Raw genomic sequence first — 17,107 nt, 5'->3', positions numbered from 1 at the left:
GGGGAAAGAGCGGGCAAGATGGGGCCTCTCCTAGGCCAGCCTGAGAAGCAGCCAGGCGGCCCCCACCCACCTCTGGGCCAGGGTGGCAGTGAGGAGACAGTCCCAGGAGGGCTCGAGGTGACTGCCCCCCTACCCACAGCCCATACCCACCGTTTGAACTCCTCCAGGGGGCTGGCGGCGTGGGAGTGGGCAGAGGGCGAGGCCTGCTCAGGCCGCAGGCTGTTGGCGAAGGCGTGCAGGTGCTTCAGCAGCAGCCGCACCACCAGCACATGCTCCTCGGTGGGCATGAAGGACTCCTGGGGGGAGGGCCCTCGTCAGTACCTCGTGCTGGGCTGTGCCCACCTCTCCCCCCATGGATGCACCGCACATGGCGCCCTGGGACAGCCACCGGGGCAGAAGCTGTGCCATGTGCTTCCCTGCACTTCAACCCCCTTCATGGAGCCTCTGAGACAAACGCCCTCAGTCCTGCGAGCTCAGCTTTGGGTTCACAAAGGCCAGGAGGGTCTCTGAGACCCCCCACACACACGGGAAGCCTGGGGGCCGGCCGCCTGCTCCCCACGCCCACCCCCCCAGCCCTCGACAGACTTGTTGGAAGTGCTCTTGGCAGCTTCACCCCAAGGTGAGCAATGCCAAATGGGGTGAAGGCGGCTCCCGGCCCTATGTGCAGGAAGCTGGGTACTGACTGGCAGCCCCCCCCCGCCCCCCGCTGCCCAGGGCACGGTCTGCACAGGCCTCCCTGGCACGGAAATGCCTCCACAGGCCCATGCAACACACCCCAAGGCCGCTATGCCTGGGGTGGGAGGCGGGGGGTAATGTCCTTCTGCATGTGTCTATTTTTAGGTCGTTATATGGTGGATTTGCAGCGTTTTGGCAAAAAAAAATAAGGGATACTTTAACAGTAATAAAAAACCACAGAGCATCCTCTGTGCCAGGCCGTGACTCTGCCTAGGGAGCTATCCCCTTTATCGTTCCCAGGAACTGAAACCACCGCATCTCATCCCCGCCCTCCACGTTTCCAGGGGCAACTCCCTGCCCCACGCCCAGCAACCACACTGGACACCACTGGGCTACTTTCTCTCTACATTTGTCAAAGTGCTTTCTTCCAGTGCCTCCCTTCCCTGAGCCAAATGCCCGCAGGAGCCCCTGGTCACAGCTACATGTGGACACTTACGGGGCCAGGCCTCCCGCCGTGGAGGTGAAGGCAGGGGCCCTGCTCTTTGCCAGGTGAGGCCCTCCCCAGCCCAGGCCTGAGTGGCACCCACTTCTGCACGTGGCCCACCCTCGGCACCCCTTCTGGAACATTCTCTCCCTCAGTGCAGCTGCCGCATCTGCTCAAATTCAAGTTCAGTGGTGTGTGGCCCCACCTAGGGTGAGGGGGGACAGAGCCCCAGCCATGAGCACAGCTCCAGACACACGTCTCTGCCCAGACTTCCCAGCGGTCGTGTCGTGGAGCAGCAAACTTCACGACCCCGTTGGCCCCAAACACCCAGCTCGCTGACCACAGTCCATCCCTGGTCACTCCTGCCTAAGCAGACAACAGTCCCCACAAGGTCACCGCCCATGAGCCCCAGGACCTCCACATCCTTGGTCAGTCCCCAGCACCAGGCCTGTGCTGCAAAGGCCACACTACTTTGCCCCCACGAACCGGGGCTAAGCACGGAGCCCTAAGACACCCGAGGACTTGACACCTTGGTTGGTCTGGGGCTTGGCCAGGTGGGTTCGGTGACCTCCCCCATAGCCAGTGGGGTCCTGTGCATCACTCCCAGCCATGTGGCCGTACACCCCGAACCCAGGTCCAGGCCGAAGGGCCTGGCTGTGCTTGGCTGGTCTCTGGTCACCCCAGCCGGCCCCCAGCCAGACCCTGGCTACTGCGCAGGACATGAGCTCTGGGGTTAAACCATGGGGCGGGGGTGAAAGGGAACAAAACGAAAGCGGCCAGTACTTGGTGGGCGTGGAGGGCCTGGAGGCTGGGTTGGGCAGGGCTGTGGAGGGCGCTGCAGACACTGAGTCGGTAGTGCAGGACCTCCAGCTGAGAGACAACAGCAGAGAAGCCGAGAGAAGAGGCGGGGGGAGGAGAAGGGGAGAGAAAGAAATGGTGAGAAAGAGCCCAGAAGTAAGGACAAGAAAAACAAAAAACAAAAGCACAAGTCAGTGACAATCCAAACAATCACAGCCCAGCAGCATCAGGCCAATGAGACGCCAACCACCCCCTCCAGGCGTGATCCTCCAGCTGCCAGGCAGAGGGAGGACAGACCCACAAGGTCACCTGGGAGGCCCCTCCAGCCCCTGAGGTCAGCCCGACCCCATTGCACTGGGTGCAGCATGTGTCAGCAGCCCAGCCACCTCCCTGGGACATGCTGCTGGTCACCAAGGCCCGAAGACCCAGGCTCAGTAAAGAAATTTGAGAAGCCAGTTCTAGATGGAGGCCTCTGCCCAGAAGAGAAAAATATGTAATTTATTGGACTTCCTGGGTTGTCCGGAAAAGAAATTTATCAGCACAGGATGGAATCAATTCCTAGGTGTTAAAAGACCCAATCAGAGTCCCATCCTGAAAGGTTTTGTGCACGGGAACCAGCCCACCACCCCCACATCCTGGAAATGGTTAACGTGGTGCTAACACTTACTGGTTCTAATTCTGGGAAGACCAACCTCTACCTCCCTCTACCTCACCAGGAGCCCCCAGACACTGAGCCACACACACCCAGAGGCAGCTGGAACCCTGGGGCCAGGGGTAACAGCTGAGCTGGCATACCGTCCGCCCCCAACCCCAGAACCTCCACTCTATCTCCCTGCAGCTAAGTGCAGCCAGAGCCGGCCCAGCACACATCCTGCCCCATGAGCGCCCGCCTCCTGCCCCAGCGCCATGCTTCACACAGAAGAGGCCTGAAGGAACGTGCCAGACGCTGGGGAGACGGGCACAGCCAGAGACACGCAGAGCTGGGGCGGGAAGGGGCACGGCCGCACTCAGCAAGGAAATGGGGAGCCCACGGTTCCCCTTCAGGCCCTAGCCCGGGCCCACAGCAGCCTGCAGGGAGAGTGCATGCGCCTGCACCCAGCCCAGCCGCAGCCACACCAAGGGAGCTCCAGGAGCTGCACTTCCTGCACCCAGAAAACCCGGCAAACTGACCCCAGGGTTACGTGGGGCCAGCAAGGACTTCCACGTGGTGCGGGGCAGACCTGGACAGACGGCAGGGGCCTTGGATGAAGCAGACCCCGCGGTTTCCCACACACCCCGCCTCCTCAGGTTTTGTTTCTCGGCCTCAACAGGTGGCAAAGGGCAGAAGGTTTCTTGGCGCCTGGTGGGGCCTTCGTGGTGCCCCCCCCCCCGCACTGACCCAAGTCAACCTGAGCAGCCCTCACCCTCCTGTGACCATGGGGAGGAGCGGGAAGACCCCGCCCCATATGGACTCGGTGTTCCCCCAGGTGACGGGCAGCTCGCAAGGGCCCTCTGGCCGGCAGAGCTACGGCTAAGACCTGAAGCGGGTGGGCTGCCCCGGGCTCCCCACACAGACGTGCAGACAGGAACGTAACACCGTGAAGCAGCCTCTGCGAGACCAAGCCCCGCGCACCCCACAGGGGAGCCAGCCCTGCCCGGCGGGCAGCAGCAGGAACGTGCAGCAGCAAGTGCACTCTGGAAGCAGACGGGGGCATGGTGGGCACTTTGCGACGCGAGAGGCCCAGGATGGATTCCCGGCCCCACCCCCGTTCTCCTCCTCCTGTGTGGGGCCAAGGACGGAGGCTGCGACATCCTGCGCTCCAAGAGGAGTGTTGGGGCTGCGTCCCAGTCCTCCGTGCGGCAGAACCCTGGGCTGGGGAGCAGGACCACTGAGGGAAGGGCACAGGCCACTGTTCCAATGTGACCCACAGATTCTTAATTCCTAAGGAAGCCCTTAAGGACTCTGACTGGCAGCGGCAAAAGCAAAGTCTAAGGAGCCAACTGCTGCACAGAAGCGGCACACTGCAGTCCTGCGCGCAGGCTGTGGACCTGATCACCTGTCCCTAACTCAACAGAACTGTTCTACCCCGACCAGCCCTGTGGCCACAACCCTGGGAGGGGACCAGGGACTCTAGGCCTCTGCACACACGTGAGCTGCCCAGCAAGGGAAGGAGGAAAAGGAGAGTAGGAGGAGGAGACAGCCCAGACCACATGCAGGAGGGCGTCAGACCCCACCCACCGCCAGGAGGGCTGCTGCCGCTGCTCTGGAGGACGTAGAGGGCAGCAGGGCCACCAAGGTGGGCAGAGTCTGCTGGGTGCCACTGCAGCGGGACAGCAGGAGGCGCTGTGACTCCCAAAGGCACCCACGGCTACCACGCCCCAGAACACGAGCAACACAACCACATCTGTTCCTGCTGCCACGGAGAGGGCTCTGCAAGTAGCATGGGGAGGCCCAGAGAGGACGGGCCTCAGCCGCCAGGGTGCAAGCCCAGCACAGAGGACAACCTGCCTGCTGCTCAGCACATGAGGGAGGTGAGATGGCAGGTTGCTGGGTCCCACTAGCCAGTCCTTGAAACTAACTGAAATCAAGGACAAGCAGCAGCAGGCTGACCAGGGCCAGCGCGGGAGGTGGGAAGAGAAACCATGGCAGCAACATACCTTGGCGTGAGGGGACTGCATTTTTTGGTACATCTCCAAAGAATAATGATGAAGCCACATTTCAACAAAAACCTGCGAAAGAGCACAGCTGGTCAAAAGGTCTTTGACAAGGCCGTCAAGACCATTCAGTGAGGGAAAGAACAGCCTCTTCGACATGTGCTGTTGAGAAAACAGGGTGCTCACATGCAAATGAGCACAGTCAGACCCTCACTCTACGTCGTAAACAAGAAACAACTCAAAATGCATCAAAGACCTAGAATATAAGAGCTAAAACTGTAGAACCTTAAAAGAAAGCATGGGGGAATGCTTCACAACAATGGATTTGACAGTAATTTCTTAGATGTAAGTCCAAAACCATTGGCAACAAAGGAAAAAACTGGACTTCATGAAAATTGAAAGCTTTTGTGCATCGAAAGACACAACATACGTAGTAAAAAAGTAGCCCACAGAATGGGGGAAAATATTTGCAAATCATGTATCTGAAAAGGGATTAACATCCAGACTATATAGAGAATGCCTAGAAGTCAACACAAAAAAGATCCCAATTCAAAAATGGGCAAAGGACTTGAATAGACGTTTCTCCAAATAAGATACACACGTGGCCAACAAGGACATGAAACGCTGCTCAGCACCACACGTCACCAGGGCAGAGCAGACCAGTCACGACGATTAGGGTGGCCACAATCAGAAACCCAGAAAACAACAAGTGTTCCGAGGGTGTGGGGAAACTGGACCCCTTGTGCACTGCTGGTGGGGATGAAAAATGGTCCAGCCACCATGGAAAACAGCATGGCAGGTCCTCAAAAAACTAAACAGAATTAGCGTACAGCCCAGTAATCCCACTTCAGAACAGATAATCAAGAGGACGGAAAGCAGGGTCTTAAAGAGAGAACTGCACACTCATGTTCACCACAGCCAAGAGGTGGAAGCAGCCCAAGTGTCCATCAGATGGACAGATAAACAAAACATAGTTACACACACACAGCAGAATTTAACTCAGCTTTAAAAAGAAAATTCTGACACATACTACAACGTGGATGAGCCTTGAAGACACTATGCTGAGTGAAGCCAGTGAGTCATTAAAAAGAAAAATACTGTGTGATTCCACTGACAGAGGCAGTGAGAAGAGTCAGATTCACAGAAACAAAGCAGGGTGGTGGGTGTGGGAGCTGGTGGGAGGGGGACTGAGGAGCTGCTGTTTGACAGGTATAGACTTTCAGTCTTACAGGATAGGAAGGTTCTGGAAACCCATTACAACAATGTAAACTATACTTAGCGCTACTCAACTATATGCTTTAAAATGGTTAAGACTTAGATTTTACATTATGTGTATTTTACCTCAGTTCCCGAATAAAATCAGAACCCCATCTCATCCACACTCCAGGCTCTCAACAAGCCATGCTTGTGGTAACCCACTCAGCCCTGGAATCCAGCATCAGAACAGCAGAGTATGTCCAAGGTGGCGCTGAAGAGACAGGCCTGGGGTCTGCTGGAGCCGCATAAGGTCACACACAGGACTGCCGTCCCCACTGGGGCCCCCTGGCATGGAGGGGATGGGGTCCTGCTGAGCAAGGGGAGGCCCCCCCATTCAGTGCCCTAAACACACTGCTGCAGCAGGGCTTACTCTCCACCCCTCCCAAACCACGGTAGCAGTCAGAGAGGGTGACCCAAGCCACTGGAAACTGAAAGGCTGGGCAGCCATCGTGTCACCACAATAAAATAGGACTCTGTGGACAGGGGGTCCTGGGGTGAAAACACTGCCAGTAACACAGAGGTGAGACAGGTGGGCAAATTCTTTCTCATCAGTCACAGCAGAGACACTAACAATTGACAGCCACCCCCAGACCAAGGGGCAGGCTTTAGGCCCTTGCACCCTGGGGTGGGCGGTGCTGAGCAGTTTATCTGAAACAGAAGCAGAGAAGGCACCCAGGCTCTCACCTGGAGCAGCGTCTCCGACCTCCAGATCTCGTGGGAGGTGGGGTCTGCATTCACAGACGTCTGATGAGAGATGTGTCGCTTCAGGAGGCTGGTGTGGTGCAGGCCATAGGACGCAAAAGGCACAGCTGGCGTCCTGAGGGAGACACAGAAGCAGATCTCTGTCGGCAGGCTCCCACGGGTGTGGCCAGGGCAATCTGGGCCTCAAACCCAGGACAGCAGTGACAAGTACAACCTGTGGAAGTGTCCAACGACCCTCAAGTCCACGTTGCTATGTGTGAATAAACAAACAGAAGAGTGACTTTTCCATCCACATCTGCCCATTGATAAATGCAGGACGGGTGAGATCAGAAAAGCGCTGTTTGCCAACCACCCTATTCACAATAGATCTGGCTGAAATGAAGACCATGAGGGATATGCCGACACTGCTGACAAGAGCGAGGGCTCAGTGGATCTTCCTACTAAGTCCCCCATTCACTAATTGAGGCCAAAAGACCTTCGTTAACTTTACAGGAGGAAAACCTGGCATCACCCTCAGCCTAGCAAGCGGGCTCACAGGCACCACGGCCGCCACTGCGGTGCCCCCCGCCAACGATGCCACACCTGGGCCTAATCATGGGAAACACCCGAGAACCCACTGTGCACACACCAGCTGTCAAGGTCAGGAAAGGCTGTGGGACCTTCTGGACAAGAGAGAGACAGCCGCGTGTGGGAAATGACCCTGACGAACCCAGCTGCGTGACAGCCATGAGTGGGGCAGCTGGTGAAACCCAAGTGGGGTCTGGGGATGAGATGGTGGCCTGGCAGCAACACTGCCTCCTGATTTGAACGGAATGGCCGCGGTTACAGAGATGCACACACTTTCAGAAAACACACCCTGAAATATTAAGAGGTAACGGCATCGTGTCTATAACATACTCAAATGGCCCAGGAAAAAACACACACAGATTAGATAGAATAAAACAACTCGGAAATCAACAGGCATGAAGGGCCTGTGAAAGTTCTTTGTTACATGTAGCAATGTGTAAAATCTGAAATTATTTTGTGAAAACAAATCAAATCCAGCCCAGAAAACTGCCTAGCAGCTGAAGTCTGCCTTTGAGGGGGTGTGAATCCAGGCCACACTTGGGTTCTCCCCCGACCCCAGATCCCTGGCCCCCCCTCCCCAGGCCGCAGCATCAGCAACACCTGTGCAGCCCCTCCCCCGCACTCCTCCTCACCATCCCCTTTCCTTGGGAGCATCTGTCCACACGAGTTTGGGGTAACGGTACAGCACATGCCAGCAGATGTGGGGGGACAGCACCTGCAGGAAAGAGCTGCAGCCACCAGGGAAGGAGCGGGGGCTAGTGAGGCAAGGGCTAGAGGAGCACAGGCTCCTCACCCCCGGAAAGGCCGGCCTCACGCTCCCCTCCTGCTCTGCCTGTGCCAGCGGCTCTTTACCACAGGCCCCGGCTCAGCAAAGGCCTGGTCCCCGAGTCCACAGGTCCGTGCTAGTCTCACTTGGCCACAGCTCAGCGCTGCCCACAAGCTCCTCCTCTCCAGGACCAATCGCCCAGTGCTGCCAATCAGCTCTCGGCTTTGAGTCCCTCACCACCCTGCTCACCGCTGGGCATGGGGCTTGGGTGCCACGTGTGGAGAGGGCGGCCACAAGCAGAAAACGGCCCGTTCCCATACCAGAGCCAGGCCCCATCCACAGGGCCACAGAACCTGCCTGCTTCAGAGACGTCCCCCTCACCCCGCCCACCAGCCTGTGCTCAGATGGGGCTGCAGAATCTCAGGCCTAAAAAAAGAGAGTGCTCCAGACAAGGAGTGGCACCCATGAGCAATGCCCTCCAACCAGGAAGGGCCAGGCCTTACCTAGTGGTGGGCTCAGGCCATCTCAGCCACTCACCTGGGAGCCGGTGAGGGGCTGGGCCCCCCCGGGCTGGAGGAGAGAGGGGGGAGCACGCTGCCTTCTGTGGGCAGGAACCACGCCAGGTACCTGTCCACCAGGATGAAGTAGGCGCAGTCTGAAGTGCGGACGTGGAGGGCCCCGGGTGGCGGCTGGAAAGCAAAGCTCCTGTGAGCGCACGGCTGTGGGCACCGCCCCAGGCTGCTGACCCAGCAATCACAGGGCGGTGCCAGGAGAAAAGCCCCCACCACAAAGGGCCTGGCTAGACCCCTCAGTCCTGACGAGCCCACACACACCCCCATCCCCCCACCCTGCCCACACCAGTAGCCACCTCCTACAGGAAGCCTCCCTGACCACCACTCAGGGCACCAGCCCACCCCACATGGCCCATCAAGCCTGCCCCCAGCCTGTCATCCTCACTAAGTGAGGGTGGCCTGAGGGGCAAAGGCTGGAGGGAGGGGGACCCGGGGAAAGGAGGTAGGAAAGGGAGGAGAAATGGAGGAAGGCAGGCCGATGGCTGGCCCAGCCCTTCTTTGTGTGGACACAAGCCCTGGGCCTCAGCCCCTCCCTGCACGGGGGCTTCAGTAAAGCAAACCCGGCTCAGAGGCACCCCTTCTGTACCTTTTGAGTGATGAGGCTCAAAGCAAAGAAGAACATGTAATACTCAAATGGATCTGAGGGCCATGTCAGGGGGCAAACGACAGGGCTGTCGGGGCCCCCCACCCAGCTCTGTGTTGGCCACCCGGCCTCCCACATCGCGGGGCCAACAAAGGATACTGAGGGCCAGGTGCAGGCCAAGGCCCCCAGCTGGGGGGAGCTGGACCTTGTTGTGGTACAGAGGGCTGTCGGGGAGCACACGCTCCTGGATGGAGGCCTTCACAGGGTCCTGTGGACAGACAGAGGTGGCCCTTGGGAAGGCTGCCGAGGAGGCCAACACACAGACCCCCCCTGGGGAACAGTGCTGTCCTCTGCGCGGTGCTTGTGCAAAAAAGCTTCACGCAGACTCTGTCCCTTCGTCCTCACACAGACCCACCACAGCAGGGCTGCAGCTGTGTGCATCTCTAACCCAGCCAGGCACTCGATGGATCCTGTCTGCTTTGTTTCTCATACCCATGAGTGTGACCCCTTAATTTGCCCCCACAGGACTGGAAACTCAGAAAGACAAAGCTACCAGTCATGTGGTCCTGCCACTCAGCCAGGAGCCAACCAGGACCTCCCACTGGCAGAGTTCAGATGACCTTTGAAAAAAAAAAAACATTGAAGTTCCAATCTGTGACGGCTCCTGGGCCCTGAACAGATACCATGACGTTCTGGCCACTGTCACAGCCCTTCAGGCCCCTGCCCACCCGCCAGCACTGCAGCCACTGCGCGGGGCACTGGCCCCAAGCCTGGCTCTCACCACCACAGCTTACTCACAGGCAGGTAAGAGACAGGAAACTCAAATTTATAGTCTTCAGCTTGAAGTTTATAAACCAACTTCATCATTGGGCCCCTGAACACGAACAACAAAAACAGGACAAATGAACCGTGAACCATCTTGCTTTGACTGTTCTTTAACAGTGACTGCAAACAAGATCACTGTGAGAGAAAGTCCAGTCCCTCTGGGGTAACAGACCAACCTACCCGGGGTCTAGGAATTCCATGGCGATACTGTACTCCACAGGGCTCACGCGGCCCTGCAAGCAGCGGAGGTTCCACCCAGCCAGGACGCCGTCCAAGCTGCCAAAAATGCTCTCAACCAGCCACGGGAAGATGGCATGCAGCTCCTGCAACAGCGCAGGGAGATTTTGGGCAAGCTCCTGGGGACCACTGCCTGCCTCCCTTGCTGGCCCTGGGCCAAGGACGTCACTCCCTGGCCCAGAGACCAGCAGGACCAGTGTCGCCCACAGGAGCCGCTGTGGATCCTTTTGTTGTGCTTGCGTGGCTGCTTCATGTCTGACCCCGTTACATAAGCCAGCATATGATTAAAAGGTTTATTTAAAAATTCTGGGGCGGGGGGCAGTTCAAATTTCCGATTCCACAAGGTTCAAAATGCTCTGGGTGATTCTCGCCACTTGCTTCCAGGCCTCCACCCACCCTCACCCCCCACTACCGCAGGGAGTGAGAAGAGTCAGATTCACAGAAACAAAGCAGGGTGGTGGGTGTGGGAGCAGAAGGGTCGGGCAGGAAAAGAGGAGGATAAGACCCCACGGTGGGGATGACCCTGGTGGCGCAGTGGTTAAGAATCCGCCTGCCAATGCAGGGGACACAGGTTCGAGCCCTGGTCCGGGAAGATCCCACATGCCGCGGAGCAACTAAGCCCATGCGCCACAACTACTGAGCCTGCGCTCTAGAGTCTGCGAGACACAACTAGTGAAGCCCACATGCCTAGAGCCTGTGCTCCACAACAAGAGAAGCCACCGCTATGAGAAGCCTGCGCACCAAAAGAAAGAGTAGCCCCTGCTCCATGCAACCAGAGAAAGCCCAGGCGCAAAATGAAAACCCAACGCAGCCAATAAATCAATCAATATATTAAATAAATAAAAAATTAAAATGCCAGAAACTTCTGACCCTAAGAGAGCTTTATTAAAAAGGGTGGAACTGTCCGTTCTTCCTCAGGGCAAGCCCTTCCTGTCATCTGGTGGCAACTCCTGGTCCAGGCGGGCCTCCTGAACTGACCCACACTTACTCTGCCAATTCAGGGTGTGGTGTAAACACATACTTTCAGTACTTACAGCAGGGCTCAACCTTGGCACTGCTGACATTTGGGGGTGGACGCGTCTTTGTCCTGGATGCTGTGCTGTGCCCTGGGGGATGGATGCCAGCACACCTGGCCTCCACTCGGGGCCGGCAGCACCACCCCATGTGGCAACTAAAAATGCCTCCAGACACTGCTAAGTGTCCCATGTGGGACAGAAAGCCCACGACTGAGAAAGCCTGGTCTACGTGGTCGTGGTCACACGTTTACACGTGTCACAAACGTGAGAGTCGCAATACAGGGTCAGGCCTCCGCAGGGCAGCGCTCAGAGATGGGAGGCAGGGGCTGCGAGAATGCTTTTCCAGGAGTGTGTGAGACACGGCCCCAAGAGATGCTGCAGAACTGTACCTTTGCTGGAAAGTCCTCGATGACTTTAACCAAGTCTTGGCACCGCTGTGCAAAGGGTTTATTTATAGAGTCGGCTTTCAGGCTAGCCTAGGAGACACAAGAAACCAAAATAAAGCGAGCACATTTGCTTTGCAGCTTTTGCTGATATTCTGGTGCAAGTCAAAACAGAAATCCAGGGACTTCCCTGGTGGTCCAGCGGTAAAGAATCTGCCGTACAATGCAGGGGACGTGGGTTCGATCCCTGGTCAGGGAACTAAGATCCCACATGCTGCGGGGCAACTAAGCCAGCGCTCCACAACTACTGAGCTTGTGCGCCTCAACTAGAGAGACCACGTGCCCTGGAGCCTGTGCACCACAACTAGAGAAGAGAAAACCTGCAAGCCACAATTAGAGAGAAGCCCGCACACTGCAACAAAAGATCCCGCATGCCTCAACGAAGACCCTGCACGCCGCAACTAAGACCTGACACAGCCAAAAATAAATTAAATAAATAAATGATAAATAAATCTTTAAAAACAAATAAACAAACAGTAATCCAAGAGACGGGCAGGAATCAGACACACCACTGGCCTGACTGCCCAGCACCTCACACATCAGGTTGTGCATGTGTCCAGGGCCTACAGGACACCCCTAGGCGAGGCCAGGGTCCCGTGCTCTCTAGGCCAGGACTTTCCAGGCTGGCTCCCAGCTCCCTCTGTCAGGCACCCCAGCTACCTCAGAGAGCTGCACATCATGAGAACAAAATCTACCCGGATCCAATCCACAAGCAGGGGGCTGGCTCCTGGGTCAGCCCTGCAGCCAGCGGGGGACCCCACACAGATCAGAGCACTCACCGAGTGTGTGCACGTGAATGGGAAGTTTCCCCCGGGGCTAACCACCCACCATTTATAGCCCTGTGATTGTGAGCTACCATTTGTTGTCACTGGCCCTCTGACCCAAGACGTCCTTTATCTGTTACCTTCAGAGATGCAGCAGGCCAAAAACCACAGACAGCTTCAGCCAAATGCCAACACTCTGGTGACGGAGAAGCCAGAAAACATTCAGGACAAGAAGTAAGGAAATGTACCCCAGATCAGGGGCGAGGGAAAGCTCTCGTCTTTTCTGACCACAAAGGGAAGAAGGCCCTGTGCACATGGATGAACATCAGGAGGAAAGGCCAGGTTTCTAACCACAAAGGCTTTGCCCAGGGTATCCAAGGCCCTGGCCACCTCCACACGAGGATGGGGTCCACAGGGTCTCGGTCAGAGGCAGACACCCGGCTGTGCAGGCCTGGGTCGGACCTGCTGGCTCTAGAGGGGCACCGAAGAAGAACATCCTTCCAAATACAGGTTCATAAAAAGTGCAGGCCTAGTGCCCCAGCACAGCAGCCTCCTTCTGTTCTTCACCAATGACAGTTACGGTCATTAAAACACCTCGCTTTCGTGTAAGGATTTACAAGATGTGAAAATGTGGGTGTACATCCTTCTCCCTTGCTCCTCCCCAAACCCCAGGAGACTGAGGAAACGGCATTTCAATCAACTCCTCTTGTAGATGAGAAAACCAGGGCTCAGCAGCTGCATAAACCCAAGGTCCTGCACCAACAGAGGGCAGAGTTGAGCCTGAGGGTTCTCACCCGAGTCCAGTGTCATTTCCAGCACATCCCCCCAAAACATCACCACTGGACAGTTCTTCAAGTCAGTGGCAAAACCCTCAAGTCCCTCCGCTGCAGAGCGACCATCACCCTGGCACGCGGGCGGGCAGCTGACACTTACCAGCAGGAAGCTGGGCTGCTGCAGGTGGGGGAATGCCATGGCAGCCTCCCGGGCAGGGTCCAGACGGGCCGTCTTAGAGGACCACTGCAGAGAGACAAAGACAAAACCTCAACCTCTGCCACACAAGACACACAAGGCCAGGAGAATATCTGCACAGCTCAGCACCACTGCACTGCCAAGGCCCACACTTTACAGAAATGCTGCTTACGTGCCTGCCGTCCACAGGGTCCAGCCCCGGAGCCAGGTCTGTGGCAGGGAACCCTTGGGAAAACTTGGTTAAGCTTGTGTGGCACTTGCCACATGCCAGGCCTGGTTCTGAGGGTTCTCCATACATTTCTCATTTAATCCTCGGTGGCAGGCAGGCAGGATTCTAAAGACAGCCATCCAAGATTCCTGTCTCTGGTCATTCAAACACTCTTCTAGGTGCTGCTGTGAAGGGGTTTTGCAGATACAGTTAAAGTCTCAAATGTGAGAACCATAAGATACAGGGCAGTCCTGACTCATAGCCAGCAAGGAAATGGGGACCTTAGTTCTACCACTGCAAAGAGCTGGATCCTGCCAGCAACCTGAATAAGCTTGAAAGCAGATTCTTCCCAAGAGCCTCCAGATAAGAGCAAAGCTGGCCAACAGGTCGACCTCAGCTTTGAGAGACCCTAAGCAGAGAACCCAGCTGAGCCTGCATTTCTGACACATAACCATGAGATAACCAACAGATGCAGCTTTAAGCTGCAAAGTTTGTTAAGTAAGAATAGAAAATACATCCTCATAACAACCCTACGAGGTCAGTACAGATAAGGAAATGGAGGCAGAGAGAAAAATCACTTGCCCTCCGCCAGCTTAGAAATGGCAGAGCCAAGACTCAAACCCACAGACCTCCTCACTACTCTCCCATAGAGACAGGTGGACACATCTCCTCTGTCTTACTTGTGCTCTCTGAGAAGGAAGGGAGGGGACGAGCCAGCTTTGCCAATGGAGCCTTTGAACGGCCACCAGAAAATCAGGGGTAGCTCTCCAGAATCCTACCTCTCTGTGCCCCCAATCAGAAACTGAAAATATCCAGACTCGGACTGAGCAGAGAGGGAGTATGCAAGTCCCACTGATGGGCTGCTGACGGCTTTCCTGGCACAGCTCTGCCCATGGCCTGAGGAACGGTGCTGATGCGGCAACTGGCATTGTATATGGATGGAGAGGCTGGGTGGGCAGCTGAGGGGCTGACAGGAAACATGTATCTCTGCCACTGGGCATTATGAACACCTTCCCATGAAACCGAGCAGAAACCTGCACACTCCCCACCCCTGTACAAAGGCCCCTCCATGTCCCCTGCCTCTTGTTTGTAGAAAAGCTGAAGTTTCCCAGGTCTCCCTGAGTCACAAAAGAGCGGGCTCAAGCAGCTAACGATTAGGACAAGAGAGTCACAGAATCTTTCAGTGTCTGATGTACACTCCTGAGTTGTTTTACAGATACTATAACTGCCACCAGAGGGAAAAAGCCAAATGCATGATGACCAGACGGTAGCCATGACATAAGCTGCTCCATCTGTGGCTAGCACGATTCCAAAAACTGGCCTCAAGACAATGAGATTAACGTTATTGCTCATAATAATCTATATCTTTGTGGGCATCAAAATAATTGTAGCTTGCTCTGCCCAATTTTTAGTAAGCAGGCAACTAAAATTGTCAGCAAACGCGGAGCAACTAGGCCCGTGAGCCACAACTACTGAGCCTGATTAGTAAGCAGGCAACTAAAATTGTCAGCAAACGCGGAGCAACTAGGCCCGTGAGCCACAACTACTGAGCCTGAGCGTCTGGAGCTTGTGCTCCACGACAAGAGAGGCTGCGACAGTGAGAGGCCCGCGCACTGCGATGAAGAGTGGCCCCCGCTCGCCACAACTAGAGAAAGCCCACACACAGAAACGAAGACCTAACACAGCCATAAATAAATAAATAAATAAATAAATTTAAAAAAATTAAAATTGTCAGCAAAGAGATGCCACAGACTCACGTCGACATCTTCCACTCTAAGAATACTGCGCGTTATGTGAGCACGAAGAAGTTACAGAAGATGAGCCTTTGCTCCTAATCCCACAGAAATGGAATGATGTCAGACAGTGGGGATCTGTAAGTAGCTCCTTTGCCCCGTTCCTGTTTGCCCATTTCTGTTCGCCTCAAACCTTATAGAAATGAGGTCACCAGGCAACACTTAACCTAACTCCTGACATATGCTCTACTGAATGCACACAATACCTTGCTTAACCTATTGATTCCTTCCCTAGATTAAAAGAAGTAGGAATGAAAAATTACGTAGTTAAAGAATGACTAGCTCTCTACCCCCAGCTTCTCCCTGTGCAATCCGGCAGGAGATCACGCAGGCAAGATAACATCTGAAGAAAGCTCATGAGGAGTCAGCCAGCCCACACCCAATGGAAAATGACGCAGAGCTTGACCTTCTGCCTCGATTCTGAGATTCTTTCCCTTTCTTCCCTTTAAAAACTGTCACGGCTGAGCAGAATCTTTGGAGTGCGTTCTGGGACACCAGTCCACCTTCTACCCGGTTGCTGGCCTTCTGAGTAAAGCAACCTTTCCTTTGTACCAACACTTGTCTCTGGAGTATTGGCTTTTGAGCTGGGAGGAGCCGAGTCTGAGTTCAGTTAACACTGAGACTGTTCAACTCCTAATTAAACTAGCTATGGGTTTCAGTTTTAAGGATGACTTAAATAAAACGCTTCAGTCCTGAACCAAGTGGTCCAGGGAACACTGCACTACTCCCAAACGATCAAAGCGACATAAAACCCTGAACTGTTTGCTAAGGGCAGAGCTTTAGAGATGATGAATTAAATGCTGCTCCTTGCTCAGAGCAAGTTTGCAGAGGTAGCGGCTGAAGGAATGAGCCCGAGGCGCCCAAGCAGGGTGTTTCGGGGAGAGGGCAGCGTCTCCCCGCCGCGCCGCCTGCTCTGTGTGCCCAGCCTCCGCTTCATCCCGCCACCTCCACACCCGCTGCCTTCAGGAGCGGCTTCCGATCCGCTTTCGGGGTCCCTCCCGTGAGCCGCAGCCCCGTCAACGCCAATCTCGCCAGGGCCTCCCTCTGGCCGCGCTGCGAGCGGGGCGTGATCCCGCCTGCCGCTCACTACTGCCCCGTGAAGGGAGCACCGGGACCCCCGTGTCACAGACGCGGAAACTGAGGCTCCGCAAAGACGGCCCACACCTGGGGAGGCGAGTAAGGATCGGGCCGGGGCCGAGACCCACCCCGCTCCCTCCACACCGCTCGCTGAGTCCCAGACTCTCCCTCCTCCACCGCGCGCAGCGAACGTTAACCGCGGGCCCACCGGGGTGGGGCGTGCGAGGTGCGCGGGAAGGCGACGGGAGGGCGCAGTCCGGCCCTCGGCGCCCTGCCGGCCCGGCCCGAGGCCCGGGGCTCGCGTGGGAACAGAGCTGGTTTCGGCGGAAGTTCGGGGTGGCCGCCGGTACGCGAGGCCGGACCGCGCGCGATTCCCACCATTCACCTGAAAGAGCCACAGCGTCTCCGGCTTTAAGGACCGAGGCCGCCATTCAGCGACCCGGCGCCGAAACGTCGTCATCAAGCTGCGCGTGGCGTCACGTTCCCCCAGCCTAGCAGGAAATGTGCCGCCACCTTCTCTGGCTGACACAGTAAAAGGCGCGTGCGCAAAGCGAAGGCCCGCCTCGGAACGCGCGTGCGCAGCGGGGAAATCCGCCGTAAGGAGCGCGCGTGCGCAAACACGTGTAGGTGCGTTAGGGCTTCGAGGCGCGCCCCCTACCGGGGAGTCGGCGCGGAACAGTTACGCTCTGGGCCCGATGGGCATTTATTGAGCGCCCACAGAATGTCCGCGCTGCACT

At 56.4% G+C, this 17,107-nt stretch overlaps 1 protein-coding gene across 1 annotated transcript in view; it reads right to left on the bottom strand.

Annotated features, from left to right (window-relative positions):
* SMPD4 (sphingomyelin phosphodiesterase 4) overlaps positions 1-16,848 on the bottom strand; it is a 20,303-nt gene extending 3,455 nt beyond the window's left edge. Inside the window, exons 1-12 of the mRNA XM_007460001.1 lie at positions 16,756-16,848; positions 13,257-13,340; positions 11,506-11,592; positions 10,044-10,186; positions 9,837-9,912; positions 9,198-9,306; positions 9,042-9,094; positions 8,421-8,572; positions 6,533-6,665; positions 4,595-4,666; positions 1,943-2,029; positions 151-296 (exon numbers count right to left, since the gene is read on the bottom strand). Coding sequence (XP_007460063.1) covers positions 151-296; positions 1,943-2,029; positions 4,595-4,666; positions 6,533-6,665; positions 8,421-8,572; positions 9,042-9,094; positions 9,198-9,306; positions 9,837-9,912; positions 10,044-10,186; positions 11,506-11,592; positions 13,257-13,340; positions 16,756-16,830 — 1,217 coding nt within the window. The 5' untranslated portion in view covers positions 16,831-16,848. The remainder of the gene's footprint in view (positions 1-150; positions 297-1,942; positions 2,030-4,594; positions 4,667-6,532; positions 6,666-8,420; positions 8,573-9,041; positions 9,095-9,197; positions 9,307-9,836; positions 9,913-10,043; positions 10,187-11,505; positions 11,593-13,256; positions 13,341-16,755) is intronic.
* Positions 16,849-17,107: the final 259 nt, after the last annotated feature.

This window comes from Lipotes vexillifer, unplaced genomic scaffold, assembly GCF_000442215.2.
Source record: "Lipotes vexillifer unplaced genomic scaffold, Lipotes_vexillifer_v1.1 scaffold987, whole genome shotgun sequence".
NCBI lineage: Eukaryota > Metazoa > Chordata > Mammalia > Artiodactyla > Lipotidae > Lipotes > Lipotes vexillifer.
Note: the sequence above shows the minus strand (reverse complement) of the source record. Positions and strands in the feature narration are given on the sequence as shown.